The sequence below is a fragment of the Patagioenas fasciata genome, chromosome 21 (assembly GCF_037038585.1).
Source record: "Patagioenas fasciata isolate bPatFas1 chromosome 21, bPatFas1.hap1, whole genome shotgun sequence".
Classification (NCBI taxonomy): domain Eukaryota; kingdom Metazoa; phylum Chordata; class Aves; order Columbiformes; family Columbidae; genus Patagioenas; species Patagioenas fasciata.
Genome location: NC_092540.1, coordinates 4,939,364 through 4,952,691, shown reverse-complemented (window position 1 = coordinate 4,952,691; position 13,328 = coordinate 4,939,364). Strand labels below are relative to the sequence as shown.

Genomic DNA, 13,328 nt, shown 5'->3' with positions numbered 1-13,328 from the left:
CCCTGTCACCCAAAGCCACAAGATGAGATGCCAGGGACATCAAGGGGACCGGGGCATCTCCATCGGTGTCCAAGGCCAACTGTGAGCATGCTGGGGGAAGATCTGCTCTCAACCTCCACCCTGGTGGCATCATCGCTAACCCCAACCACCTCCATAAACCAGCCTGACCTGGGATAAAAATTAATCTGACAATGCCCTCTGATGGTGGAAATGGTGTCTGGTGTGGATGTGCTGTGCTGAGGAACAGCAACACCTCCCCTGGACTTCAGCTTGTGCGTGGAGAGTGGGTGACCGGGGACAGGTGGGGACAAAGCAGAGGGGCTGCAGGAGAGATGCTGCAGAGGAGCCTCAACTATTTCAGCTGTAGGTGCTGCCTGGTTTGGCTCTCCAGCAGTACCAAGTGTGGGAGGGACTCAGACTGGATTTGCACCCCCATTTGCAGTGCCAGGGCCTTTTTTGGAGCAGGATCTGGGAGGGAGGTTGTGCTGGTGGAGTGGGCACCCGTGCTGCTGACCCCAGCTTAACGGCACCCTTAGTCAACTTGATGGATCTGTCTGGGCTTTCTGTTAATAAACAGCATCTGACCCGAGCTGTCTCGGAGCTGTAAGCAATAAGTCATCTTTCTGCACATGAGTGATCAGCAGTTAACAGGGCCAATTCCTCCTCCTCCCGATAACACATCACCATGTGCTGCCCCCACCATCTCACGCTGTGGGGAGGGGATACTGGTGGCTGGATCACTGTATCACTGATGTGGGTAAAGAAATTGTGCTTGGATGAAGAAGCAGCAGCATGCCACAGTTTTCATGTTGCTATTTCCCCACGCAGCCAGAAGGAAACTTTTCCCCATCCTACTCTTCCTTGTTGGGTCACTTCTAGTTTAATCATCTTCATATATGTTTTAGAAAACTGGTGCTTTCTTTCCAAGCTCAAAAACCACCTCTCCCATCCCTGGTTCTGTGGGATGCTATAGAAACCCACAGCACATCCAGCAGCTCTCTCCCCTCTACCTCCCCCATCCAAGCCAACTCTACAACAAGCAGAACACTGTGGTGTTTGTTTTTATGTTGGTTTGGGTTTTTTTATGAGGATCAAAGATGAGCTTGTTTTCTTGTCACACCCAAGGACACATTCAGAGAGGACCATGCCATGGTGGGATGAGGTGCAGGCCCCCAGGGGTACCACAGGGGAGCGGGCAGGCCTGCAGGCAGCAGAGGTCATGGCCAGAAGCATCACCACGTGCCACGCTACTGAACAGCAGCTGCAGCATCCACCTGGAGCGAAGGAACGAGATCTGAGTCCTGCGAGGGAACCACTGCTGAGAGACCAGTGGTCAGGGGTGAGATGGGAAATCACAGCCCAGATGCTGGAAGACAAACCCTGCCCAGGTCTTCCACCCTCTCCTGTCCCTTAAAATTCAGATGCAACCTTTTACCCCTGCTTTTCAACTCCCAACCCCCTTTCATACTCCTTTATACCTGCCCCCAATCCCAGCACCCATTCGCAGCCGACTTGGTGCCCCATGTTTCTGAGCCCAGGCTGCAAACTGAGGTTCTGCCCACTCGTCTGCGGGCACAGCCGTCTCCCTGCTGCACCATCTTCCTCCTGGCCATATTTACAATCTGCCCTCCACCCCCAAAGGGGCAGGATTTTCTCATGCTCTGCAGCATCCCACCCCACCAGTGTACCTCCAGCCATGGGATGAGGTAGCCCTGAGCTGGGGATCCATCAGAAAGTGACACTCATAGAATCACAGGATGGTTTGGGTTGGAGGAACCTTCCCAGCTCCCCCAGTGCCCCCCATGCCATGAGCAGGGACATCTTCACCAGCTCAGGTTGCTCAGAGCCCCGTCCAGCCTGGCCTGGGATGTCTCCAGGGATGGTTCATCCACCACCTCTCTGGCCAACCTGGGCCAGGCTCTCACCACCCTCAGGGTCAACAATTTCTTCCTCATGTCCAGCCTAAATCTCCCTCCTTTATTTGAAAACCATCACCCGTTGTCCTATCGCAATAGGCCCTGCTGAAAAGCCTGTTACCAAACTCAACCCACTCCATCCCTGAAGAACTGATCCACCCTCCTTCCATCCCACAGCCCCAACCCAGACCTACCTTGCTCTTCATCTTGCCCTCCAACCTGTCCTCACTTGGGCACTGCAGGAGAGCACAGGAGATACAAAACCCCTGAAATCTCAACTCACTTCCCTTTTGATTTCCAAAATAAACAAGCCAGGGCACAATCAACCCACTTATGTGCACACACCAACATGCACCTGCACACACCACCCCTGTGCACACACACTCTTAGGCAATCATTCACCCCACAGTCACTGCCTGTTCTTGGCCAGCCTGTCCCTAAGATCCCAGCCACGGTGACTCCCAGGTGCTTTGTGTCCCCAGCACAGCAACAAACTCAGTCTGTGTCTGACTTCGCCATGCTGCCGCATGGCTGCACCGACAGCCCTGCCTGCAGGGCAGCGTGGCCAGGGCCAGCCGGGTCAACGCTCGCTGCGCCGGCTGGAAGCTCTTGCAGCAGCTGCTGAGGAGTCGAGCACTGACCCAGTGCAACACCAGCAGCCCTGTGGCTTCAGGAAGGACACAGGGTGCCAGGTGCCTGCTGCATCAGAGCCCTGCCTGCATGGGAAGTAGGTCAGAGCGTGTCTCGGGGCAAACGTGTGCTGGGAAGCCATGGGAGGAGAAATAATAAAGATGACACGTTTATGAGGACACACACTACAGGCTCAGGGAAGAGCAGATGGAAAGCTGCTCAGCAGAAGAGGACCTGGGGGAGTTGGTGACAGCGGCTGAACATGAGCCAGTGTGTGCCCAGGTGGTCAAGAGGCCACCAGCATCCTGGCTGGTACCAGCACTGGTGTGGCCAGCAGGGCCAGGGCAGTGACCGAACCTGTGCTGGCACCTGGGACAGCCCAAACCTCGAATCCTGGGGCAGTTTTGGGCCCCTCATGAAGAGAAAGGCCTTGAGGTGCTGGAGCAAGTTGAGAGAAGGGAACGGAGTTGGTGAGGGGCTGGAGCACAAGTGTGATGGGAGCGGCTGAGGGAGCTGGGGGGTTCAGCTGGAGAACAGGAGCTGAGGGGAGACCTTCTGATCTCTGAACTGCCTGAAAGGAGCTTGGAGCCAGGGGGGTCGGGCTCTGCTCCCCAGGAACAAGCGCCAGGAGCAGAGGAAACGGCCTCAAGTTGCACCAGGGGAGGTTGAGGTTGGATGTGGGGAACAATTTCTTCCCCAAAGGGCTGTGGGGCATTGGAACAGGCTGCCCAGGGCAGTGCTGGAGTCACCATCCCTGGAGGGGTTGGACAGACACAGAGATGAGGTTTCACCGACATGGGTTGGGTTAACGGTTGGACTTTATGATCTTGAGGGTCTTTTCCAACCAAAATGATTCTGTGATTCTGTGGTGAGTGTGGGTGGACACGCACCCTCCAGCCCGCCGAGGTGGGTCTGCAGCAGACAGCAGAGGCGTCTGCAAGGGGAGCAAAGCGAGGCACATCCATACAGGGTTGGGTTGGGTGCTCTGCTGAGGCAGGGAAATGTGAGCTGGGAAGTTTGGGCAGGATCCTGAAACATAAATTAAAACAACCCAGGTGCAAATGGAGGAGTTTGGGCACAGTCCCCAAACGCGTGGCTGGCAAGTGGCTCGGGACACAAGTGCTGGTGGACACAGTGAGGAGCAAGCGACTGTCCCATCCTCCACCAGCATCTCTGGCCCTTTGGCTCTGAACTTCCTGGTTTCCTCCCCACTCTTTAGACAAGACTGAGAGAGGGAGATTTCAAGATCCTTTAAGACCATAAACCAAATAAGACCAAAGCTCCAGCTTCACAAGGCTGTCCAGTGTCCTTAGGCTCCCCCATCACCAGGATCAACATAAACCAGGGACAAACCCCAGCACTGTGAAAGTGAGAGCAGGAAAAGGCAGGCACGGAGACCTTCTCCTCTATCTCCTCGGCCAATCTTACCTTTCACATCAAGTTTGCAGTCTACTGAGGCTTCCCCCAAAGGGTTCACAGCTTTGCAGGTGTAGACACCCCCATCAAAAGGGCTGGGCTTGCGGATTTCCAGGGAGCAGACACCCTGGTCAATCATCGCAATATATTTGGGGTCTTCCCGTATCTCCATCTGATTTTTCATCCAGATGATTTTGGGCTGGAAGGCAGCAGGATTTGCTTATTTGTTTAAAGCCAGGAGAGAAATGACAAATATAACTGGCCCCAACATGCAGCCATCTCCCTTTGCCTTGGCGCTGCCTGAAGCTGCTGGCCCTGGTGAGATTCACAGTCAGAAGCAATTTGAAGAGCTAAATTTCCTGTTTTTAAGCCCTAATCTTCCCCAGACTTCCTCCCTCAGTGCAGAAGGCAGGAGGACACGGTTTCAGTTCAGACCACTCTCCCATCTTCTTGCAGAAACACCCTAAATCTGCCCAGGTTTGACTCAGAGGACAGCTGCAGCCACCTCAACTCATCCAACCCTAACCCAACATGACCAACTGTCTCCCAACACCTCCAACCACCTGCAGAAACCCCACTGCTGTTTGCCCACACACCCGGGCAATGCTGTCCATGGAGGAACCACTGACCTGGGGGAAGCCCCGGACGCTGCAGAAGAGATGTGTGCTGTAGCCACGGGTGGTGGTTCGGTCTGTCAGGGGTTGGGTGAACTTTGGAGGCTCCATCATGTCCCTTTGGGGGACCTTCTCTGCCTGGTAGGTAGTTTCTAAGAAAATAATGAATTCTAGGTTGAGGCAGAATGCAGGTTCCTGGGCTGACCAGAATATGGTTTTGGGAACTCAGCCCAAGGTACCTCAAAATACTTCTGCTCCCTCACAAAATAAGCCAGACAGCACCTAGCCTGACCTGAGACCCTGGTCTTCAGCTTAGACCAGCCCTGTCTACAAATCCCTTCTCATTCAATGATGCCACATTAGTGCCCAGTCCCTGTGGGGGACAGGGGAGATGACAAACCACAAACCAACACCATATGTGCAGCACGTCAGATCCAGACCAGGTACGTCTCTGGATCTCCTTAGTCCATCCCCAAAATCCAGTGCACAGAAATAGGAGCTGGAGGTAAGGTCTGCAGGTGGCAGAGACCCCAGCTCACTGCGTGCTACCAGGGAGCAGGATGGGAATAGATGGGGCTGAGGGATGCTGGGTTAGAGATTTGGCCTGGAGATGGAGCAGGGGTCTTTTCCTCTGCTTGTCCTGAGCTGCAGGGCCAAAACCAGGGCTGTTCCTCACCCCTCCTGGCTCCCTGCTTCCATCTCACCCCAGGCATGTCCATCCTTTGATCCCTTCCAGAGAGCTGACCATGGCACAAGCTTTCCCCAAAGGAGAAAGGAGATGTAGAAGGAGGGAAAAGGACCTTTGCACCTCCACCTTGGGGACACATGGCCTCACCCTGCAGGGCTCATCCTGAGGACCAGCCCAGCAGCATCACCGCGACACTGAGGAAGCCCCACTAGCCCAAATGGAGACAGGACCCCTCTTGCCTATCACCACCCCCAAACCCTAAGCCAGGTGCTGATCCCTACTTGTCTTCTGGATGTGGGCCACCCCGGAGGCGACGGCTGCTGTTTCGCTCAGCCCACAGCCGTTTTCCGCGAACACTCGGAAGGAGTAGGTGTTGCCAATGATGAGGTCGGAGATGGTGCAGCTGGTGCGGGTGCAGTGCTCCAGCACCGTGAACCATTGCTGGGAGGGAAAAAAGAAACAAGAGTGTTGAGGAAAAGCAGCTTGTCCAAAGGATGGGGAAGGTGTGGGGTCACAGGGGTGTGCAGCTGCCCCTCTCCCAGTCAGGGCACCCCAGCATCAGGGCGCAGGAGTCCTGGGGGTGCCCAAACTCACCCCACTCTTCTTGTCTGACTTCTGCACAACGTAGCCCTTGATGTCAGAGTTCCCATTGTCTGCCGGGGGGCTCCACTCCAGGGCCACATTAAAGCCCCATACGTCCACCAGCTTCAGGTTCTGGGGTGGGCCTGGTGGCTCTGTAAATACAAACCCACACAGGGTGGCATCCTAATTTGCTCTCACCAAATTCTGCACCTTGACCATCCTTTACACCTCATTTTTAATCTGTTTTCACCCTGTTGCAGCACATCTGGGATGAGAAGCTGCGATGGGGCATGGGCTGGCAGGAACCCTGCATCCCCAACCAGAGGATATCACCTCCATGATCCTGGAGAAGATCCCACTGGAAGAGGGACACAAAAGTCCCTTGCCTTGTTGCTGGCGCTGTCCCATCCCACCCAGAAAAAGAGCTTCCCCCATTTAAAAGGTAGAAACAAGTCCCAGAGAGACCCTGCAGGGTCCCATCCCCAGCCTTACCAATCACTTGGATGTCCAGGGTGGCCTTGTCCTCTGCTCCGTTTATCCGCACGGTGAGCTCGTACTTGCCCGAGTCGCTGCGCTGAGACTGGCGGATGTAGAAGATGGTGTCCTTGTCTGTGTTGCGGATGTTGATGCGGTTGGTGTCCAGGGGCTGGCCACCCTTGGTCCAGATCACCTCGGGCTGCGGCTTTCCCTGGAGCAACAGGCAGGTTGGGAGCTGCTGGAGCGCAGGGTCCCAACTGGTCCTGCTGGGAAGGATGGGTGGGCAAAGCCACCCTACTGTGTCCAGACAACAGTGGCCTGGATGTGGCCTCTCCCGTCCAGCAGTCCCCAGGGAAAAAACCTACAGCCCAACCCTGCCAGCCCCACTGATGGGAAGTCATCAGGCTCCAGGGATGGTGCTGGAACATCCTGTTCCCCCAAAGTTCTCATAGAGCAAGCCCAGCTTTACGTGCCCAGGGCACTGCAGGCAGAGCTGTGCTCCTGTTGCCCAGGCACCGAGACAACTGTGTTTGAGGTTGTCCCATTACCAACATCATCAATAAAGACATAGCAGGACAAAAAGGTGAGCTAGAGAGGAATGGGAAAGGGGTTCCCACCCCATCTCCCACCCCTAACCCATGAGACACGGTGACCAGGATACGTAAGCCCATGGTTGGCCCCAACCATATCATGGTGGCTAGAAAAGTCACTGCAGAAGCTACCCTGCAGTGAGAAAGCCTGGGGGATTAAATCCCAAATCGCCCACCTACCTGGAAAGGAATCATCATGTTCACGGCATCCCCAACATGCCTGAAATAAGTCTGCCGCAGGTGACGGGGCAAGCGGATCTTCGGGAGCTCTGGGGACCAGAAAGTCATGCCATAGGGCCAAGGCAATCATAGCCCTCAACTGGTTGACCCACCCTGTGCATTCCCCTGCATGGTCATCAGGAAAACCCACCCAGAAACATGGCCACCTCTGCCTTCTCATCTCCTGGACAGGAGCCTTGACACCCTACCCATTGCCTGAACCCCAGAATTATATCCGTTCTTGAGGTATCAGGTCACCAACTCAGCGGCAGCACCCCAATGGACCATTCACTCCCTTCGCTAGAGCCAGGCTATGGAGATCAACACGGGCTTAACCAGAAGAGCCACAGCACAGCCCACACAGTAGCGAGGCAGAGAACAGCATCTCCCAGTTAGGAAATATTTCCCCCCCCGGCTCAGAGCAGGCTTTCCAGAGGCACACAACCCAACTTCCAGCAAGGACAAGGCTCACCAGGCCTCCACCAAGGCCATCAAGAGACCAAGGCGGTGCATGGTTACTCGCAGCAGAGCTGTGAAAGCCCTGGGCTTAAAATGAAGGCTAACGTCCCCAAGGGAACATAACAAAGATAAGCAAAAAACCCACTGGAGAATGCTGATGGAGTGTGTGTCTCCTTCTCGAGGTGAAAATAGCAGCCGTGTAACCCTACCGGCCCAGTGCCACTTGGTGATCCTTCTGGCAAGGCATTGGGTTTACGTGAGCCCCTCATAAAAGAGCTGCGTGTCTGTGCCTGGATTAAACGTGCTGCAGCTTAGCTCTGGGGAGGGGGAACAGTCAGAATTAAACTGGGACTGAGCGATGGTTAAACAGCTGAGAGGGTGAAACGCCGGCGCTGGGCTGGGGAGGGCAGGGAGATGCCCAGCAGTCCCAGATGGCCCCACCAACAGCTGAGATGGTCTCTCCTCCACTCGTGCTGCTGTTGCTCTGGGGATCCACACATCGATGCTGCCACTTGGGCTCATCAGTCTCAGCAGCACAGAGAAACCTGATCTTGGTGGAGGAATGTTAATTCATCGGTGTTTTCCCCGGCTCACGCATGCCTTGTTCAGCCGGTGGCTGAGGGGACACGCTGCCACGGGTGGGAAGGCATTTTTCCTGCCTCAGCTCCCTGCAAAACACGACACCCACACCAAAACTTCATCTGGTTTCTCCTCGTCTCTCTCCGCTTCTCAAACCCACTCGTCCCACCTGTTTTTAAATTCTCTGCCGTCTGTCTGGCTGCTATTTAAAATCCCTTGTGATGCTATAAATGAACTGGTGAGAGGTACAAAACGTGGTCCCGAACAAAATGTGAAGACCAGAAAGCAGCAGATGGGGCAGAGAGGAGCAGACTCGCCACCTGATACCCACCGGTGCCACCGGGGTGGACACAGGGAGGCAGAGGGACATTGAGAGCTCATTTGGTCCTCAGCAAAGCCAGGCAGTACGCACAGGGCTGTATTCCAAATGAAATGCAAAAATAGGCAAGTGCAATTTGCTGATGAAGAGTTTCCGTTAGCAAAAAGCTATAGAAAGAAGAAGAAAACCCTGTCAGCGTGGGGTAAGAACAAGTCACACGTGGGTCTTTCAGCTCTTTGGGTTTTACCCCTCTCAGTGGGTACAGGTGGCTGGGACAGAGCTCAGGCAGCAGGGATGGGAGGGCTGGACTGGTGGGTGCAGCACGGGACTGGAAGTGGGAAACATGAGCTGTGCATTTGGCATCTCTTGCCAGTCCCCCGTGCCTCAGTTTCCCCAGTCCCACAAGGTACGGTGGGATCCCTTTGAGATCTGGAGGTGAATACGGCAGCAGACACCAACCACTAAACCACGTCCACCTTCTCTGAGCAAACTGAGAGGACAGACCCTGCAGGACCCTTTCCCAATGCTGACAGTGTTCTCCAAGCCTTTTCTTATGAAAAGCTGATGGTTCCTGGAATAACTCATATTATTATTGCTATTCTTAAGCAGCTGAGGAATCCAGCATGGCCTTTGAGTAACAGGAAAACTTGTGCATTAATAATTCCTTGTAAAGGGAAAATAATGCTATATTTGCTGTTTGATAAATGAAAACCAGCCTTGCAATCGTACATCAGCCTCAGCACATTCGCAGCACCCCAGGAGGAATGCGAGTCTTGCCAAGCATGGGAGCGAGCCTTCATTAGCGAGTTCAACGTGATTAAAGTTCCTGTGCTCCAGACTACCAGTTCTTGGCTTTCCATAGCTAAATAAACAAAGCTGTCCGGTGTGTATGTGATGGGATATTGAGATGTAAGCGTGGCCAAGGAGAGATGTGCTGAAAGTGATCCCGTTTCTGAGCTCTTGTGCTGAAATGGGAAAATGTGGCTCTGCTTTTTGCGTCCTTCACCCCCAAAGCCTCAGCAACTACAAGGTCAGTGTCTGGAGGTCAGGAAGCTGCTTCAACCCACCCCAAGGGAACTGGACACAGTTACTGAGAATAAGGTGTGAGAGGAATGAGGCTGCTCAGGGATGGGCTGTGATTTCTCTGTGCTGCTGACAAAGCAGCTGGGAATTACACGGCAGGAGCGGTACTCACGGAGGATCTCTCTGATGACAACTGGCTGGTCCAAAGCAGCTGGGACGCTGGCCCCGCTGGCACTGATGGCCTTGACCCGTATGTGGATCTTGTCACCGGAGCTGAGGTTCTGGACCGTGTATCGGGTGGAAAGAAAAGGCTCCTCGTTCGCAGTCTTCCAGTCTGTACCTGTGATGAACCCAGCAGAGCACTTCAGGTGAGTGACAGACGGATGGACACACACCCCAAACAGGGGGTGACACCCAGAGGCAAAAAACCCACTTCCTTGTGAAGGATGAATGATTTGAGACAGGAGAAGGTATTTCCTAGGGGAAATTGGCCACCCAACTCTGCCCAGGAGTGTGGGGTATGAAATGCTGGCAGAAGCTCAGCTGTTGAGCAGGAGGCTATTTGCTAGTAGGAAAACGCATTAGGCCAGCAGACATGGTCCCTGCTGACCTTCCAAGTGCATTTCTGGAAGGAGTTAAGATCTTTTGACCACCCTGCCAGCCAGTCTGCTCCTCTTACTGCTCCAGGATAGCTCCTTGGGGCTTACCATGCCCCTCAGAGCATCCTCCACTTTGGACAAGGTCTGCTCGCCACCCACCACCAGCCAGCTAGACCTCTCCAACTGCTGCTCCTGCTTGGAGGAGACATCTCAAGCTCACCCCACTGCCAAGATGTCGAAGCTCTCCCACATCAGCCAACTAACAGCCTCACAATGTAACAAACCTTTTAGGAGGTTTCTCGATTTACAAAACACACCACCCCAGGCAGTAAAGGACTGACTGTACCTGGAGGGCAACTAGAGCAACCCACATGTGCCAAGGTTGACTAAGCCACCACGTCCACCTTGAAAGCAAGAAGGTTTTCCTGTCAGTGCCATCAGACCAGCCCAATCCCAACAGCTCGTCTTTCCCTTCACCACTGGCATTGCTCAAACCTCACTCAAATATCACCTTATTTTAGCCAACCCAGGGCCTTGCACCAGCCCAAATGCAACAGTCATGGGGCCTGTGTGGTTATGACTGAATGACTAGAGCTCTCCTGTTACTCAGCCAAGCCCAAAGCAAGTTAGGAGAGCACCCAAAGCTGTGACCTCCAGGAATGGCTGCATCTTTCCTTGCCCTATACAAGGGCCTCCTCACACATCCCATCCAGCCGTGGTTCCCTCCCCAGTCCCCAGCCCAATGTTGAAAGCCTCTCACTGCCAAGCATGTGTTGAGTGTGTCTGCCACAAGCTAATCAGCCAAGTGTCATAGATCAAGTTCCCCACCGCTCACAGAGCACCTTGGTCTCCCAAACCACTCCAGCCTCATGAAGCCCACCAGCCCCAGCCTCTCTTTGCAGATCCCCAGATGAACCTGCTTTAGCAAGTGAGTTGGAAGAGATGATCTCCAGAGGTCAGTCCCAACCCCAACCATTCTGTGATTCAATTCCCCCAGCCACACAGGTCATTCACCCCAAAGCCAAGCAGGCCTTCAATACAGTGCCCAACACACCAGTCTTATCCGCCTACCCCATTCCACCAACCAGCAATGCAACCAGAGAACCACAGATCATCTTTACCACCCACCAGCCCACCTCCATCCACCACAGCCATCCTCTGGCCAGGCATCTGGAGCCTCATCTCTCTGGGGCAGGGTCTCCTGCTGATGCATGCCAGCCCCCCTTGCACTTCCTTTCCTCCCTCATCCTCCCACCTTATCCCATTCCTTCTCCACTTCTTCTTGGGCAAACGTGGGAGAATTGCATTTTCTTCCTCCTGAGGTCTTGCATGACCATCCCAGCTCCAGGTCTGAGCAGAGCTGGAGTTCATCAGAGACCATCCACAGTGGGTACACTGGTCTCTCCTCCACCCTCTAGCTGGACATGGCAATGACATAAAACCCCCAATAAAGGGATCACTACTCTCTGAAGCCAATGGGAAACCTCTCTACTCCATGGAAATAAAAATTATACCATTTTAAATAAAGTGTTTTAGGCAAAAAAAAAAAGAAACGGTGCTCAGCGAAATGAGCTGCTGGGTTCTGCCCAGCTCTATCCCACACCTTGGCAGAAACACCCAAGCTGTCTGTGCTTAGGAGGCAAGAAAATACAAGCCTACTTCCATCTTTGCAGATCTCCACCACGTATCCATCCAGGTCCGACCGTCCTGTCTGCTCCGGGGCTTTCCAGGTCAACGTAACGGAGTTTTGGCTCACTTCTTCCACAGCCAAGGACAAGGGGGAGCTGGGTGGCTCTGTAACAAACCCGCAGTGCTGAGGACTCGAGGTTCTCGAGTACAACCACCCAATCTCCGTGCTGGTCTTCACCCCCCGCCCATCCTCCTAATCCCACTCCAAAAATACCCTTGATGACTTCATCCCTCCACCCCTTCACCCCAGCATCCCCATGTTTCCCCTTCCCACTTCAGTGTCTGGTCCCCTCCTCACCTTCTTTTGGTTTCTCAGGTTCAGGGGCTGGGGTTTCAGCTGGAGGTGCTGGGGGACCTTCTTGGGGGGCTGGAGTTGCCTCTGTGGTGGGGACAGGAGCAGATTCGCCTGCGGGGGCTGCGGACTGCTCTGCGGCAGGGGGATGTTCAGGGGCTGAGGGCTCTTCAGCAGCTGGGGCTGATGTTGGTTCTTCCTTTGGGGCTGATGCTGGTTCTTCTTTTGGGGCTGGTGCTGGTTCTTCCTTTGGGGCTGGTGCTGGTTCTTCCTTTGGAGCTGGTGCCGTCTCTTTCTTAGCAGCCGTCGACTCTTTCTTTGGAGCTGCCGCCGCTTTCTTTGGAGCTGCTGCCGCTTTCTTTGGAGCCGCTGGAGATGCAGTTTTGCCCGTCATTGCTGCAAAGTCTGGGGGCTGTGAAAGGGGATGTTTTGGGGTCTCTGCTCCAGGATCTCCGCTCTGAATCGAGGTCCCTGCTCCAGACCAAGGGTCTCTCCTCCAAATGTGGGATCTTGACTCTGAAACTGGAATCCCTGCTCTGGACCAGGCGTCTCCACTGCACGGACGGTTTCTGCTCTGGTATGGCTGTGCTGGGAGGGGGGAACCAGGTCACTGAGCCAGAACAGGGGCTGAGAGATTTTTATAGGCTTCGGCTGGCACTTGTCACCTCCCTGCAAACCAATCTGCCTGCGCAGGCGGGGGCCGCCAGGAATAGCCACCCGGGACCTGCACATTCAGCAGGGATAGCAGCACATGGTCCTGCCCCCCCGTCACCCCGCCACCCCCCTGGTCTCACACACACAGGACTGGGCAGGCCAGGGCCAGGTCACCTTTCTTTGGGGACATGGCTCCTGTCCCCAGCACCAAGAGCCTGTCCAGCCAAGGACTTTCCAGCCCCCACACTGCCCCTCCAAGCCCCCCCACAGCCTCCCAATTTACCCTGGACCCCTCCATGCCTTCCCCCAGCCCGTGGCTTGACAACAGAACTCCCTACCCCAATCCTCCCTCTTAATCCTGCATTGACCCCCCTAACCCAGCTGCTCTCCACCATGTCCTCCCATAGGTCCCACTGTAACCCCAGATCCCTCTGCTTCCCCATGTCCCTCTCCAGCCTCAACCTCAGTCTCACAATTGTTGAGGTTGGAAGGATCTCGGGATCCTCTGGGCCAAACCATCTGCCCGCACCCCTGACCCACGTTCCTGGAGAAGACTAATCACCAGCCAGCCCTACGCCATGT

At 54.7% G+C, this 13,328-nt stretch overlaps 1 protein-coding gene across 3 annotated transcripts; it reads right to left on the bottom strand.

The window, feature by feature from the left end:
• Window positions 1-1,055: 1,055 nt before the first annotated feature.
• On the bottom strand, window positions 1,056-12,690 carry MYBPH (myosin binding protein H). 3 transcript variants are annotated; one of them, XM_065854572.2, is made up of 11 exons: window positions 12,099-12,690; window positions 11,771-11,905; window positions 9,685-9,852; window positions 7,094-7,182; window positions 6,339-6,534; window positions 5,859-5,998; window positions 5,546-5,705; window positions 4,592-4,728; window positions 3,975-4,161; window positions 2,111-2,152; window positions 1,056-1,318 (listed from the first exon to the last, which is right to left on the bottom strand). In XM_065854572.2, exons 1-10 carry the CDS (start codon window positions 12,484-12,486, stop codon window positions 2,142-2,144), a joined length of 1,611 nt encoding a protein of 536 aa, XP_065710644.1. In that variant the 5' UTR covers window positions 12,487-12,690; the 3' UTR covers window positions 1,056-1,318; window positions 2,111-2,141. The 3 variants fall into 3 exon arrangements, with proteins under 3 accessions (XP_065710644.1, XP_065710646.1, XP_065710643.1); XM_065854574.2 differs by having other exon boundaries at window positions 1,056-1,315; XM_065854571.2 differs by having other exon boundaries at window positions 1,056-1,274.
• Between the last annotated feature and the right edge of the window lie 638 nt (window positions 12,691-13,328).

Excerpts from the sequence above, each read along its gene's own strand:
- MYBPH (XM_065854572.2), bottom strand. The coding sequence starts at position 12,486 with ATGACGGGCAAAACTGCATCTCCAGCGGCTCCAAAGAAAGCGGCAGCA. Across the intron at positions 9,853-11,770 it reads GGAGATCTGCAAAGATGGAA|GTACAGACTGGAAGACTGCG; the intron begins GTAGGCTTGTAT and ends GGTTCATCACAG. Across the intron at positions 6,535-7,093 it reads ACATGATGATTCCTTTCCAG|GGAAAGCCGCAGCCCGAGGT; the intron begins GTAGGTGGGCGA and ends CTGTTGCTCCAG.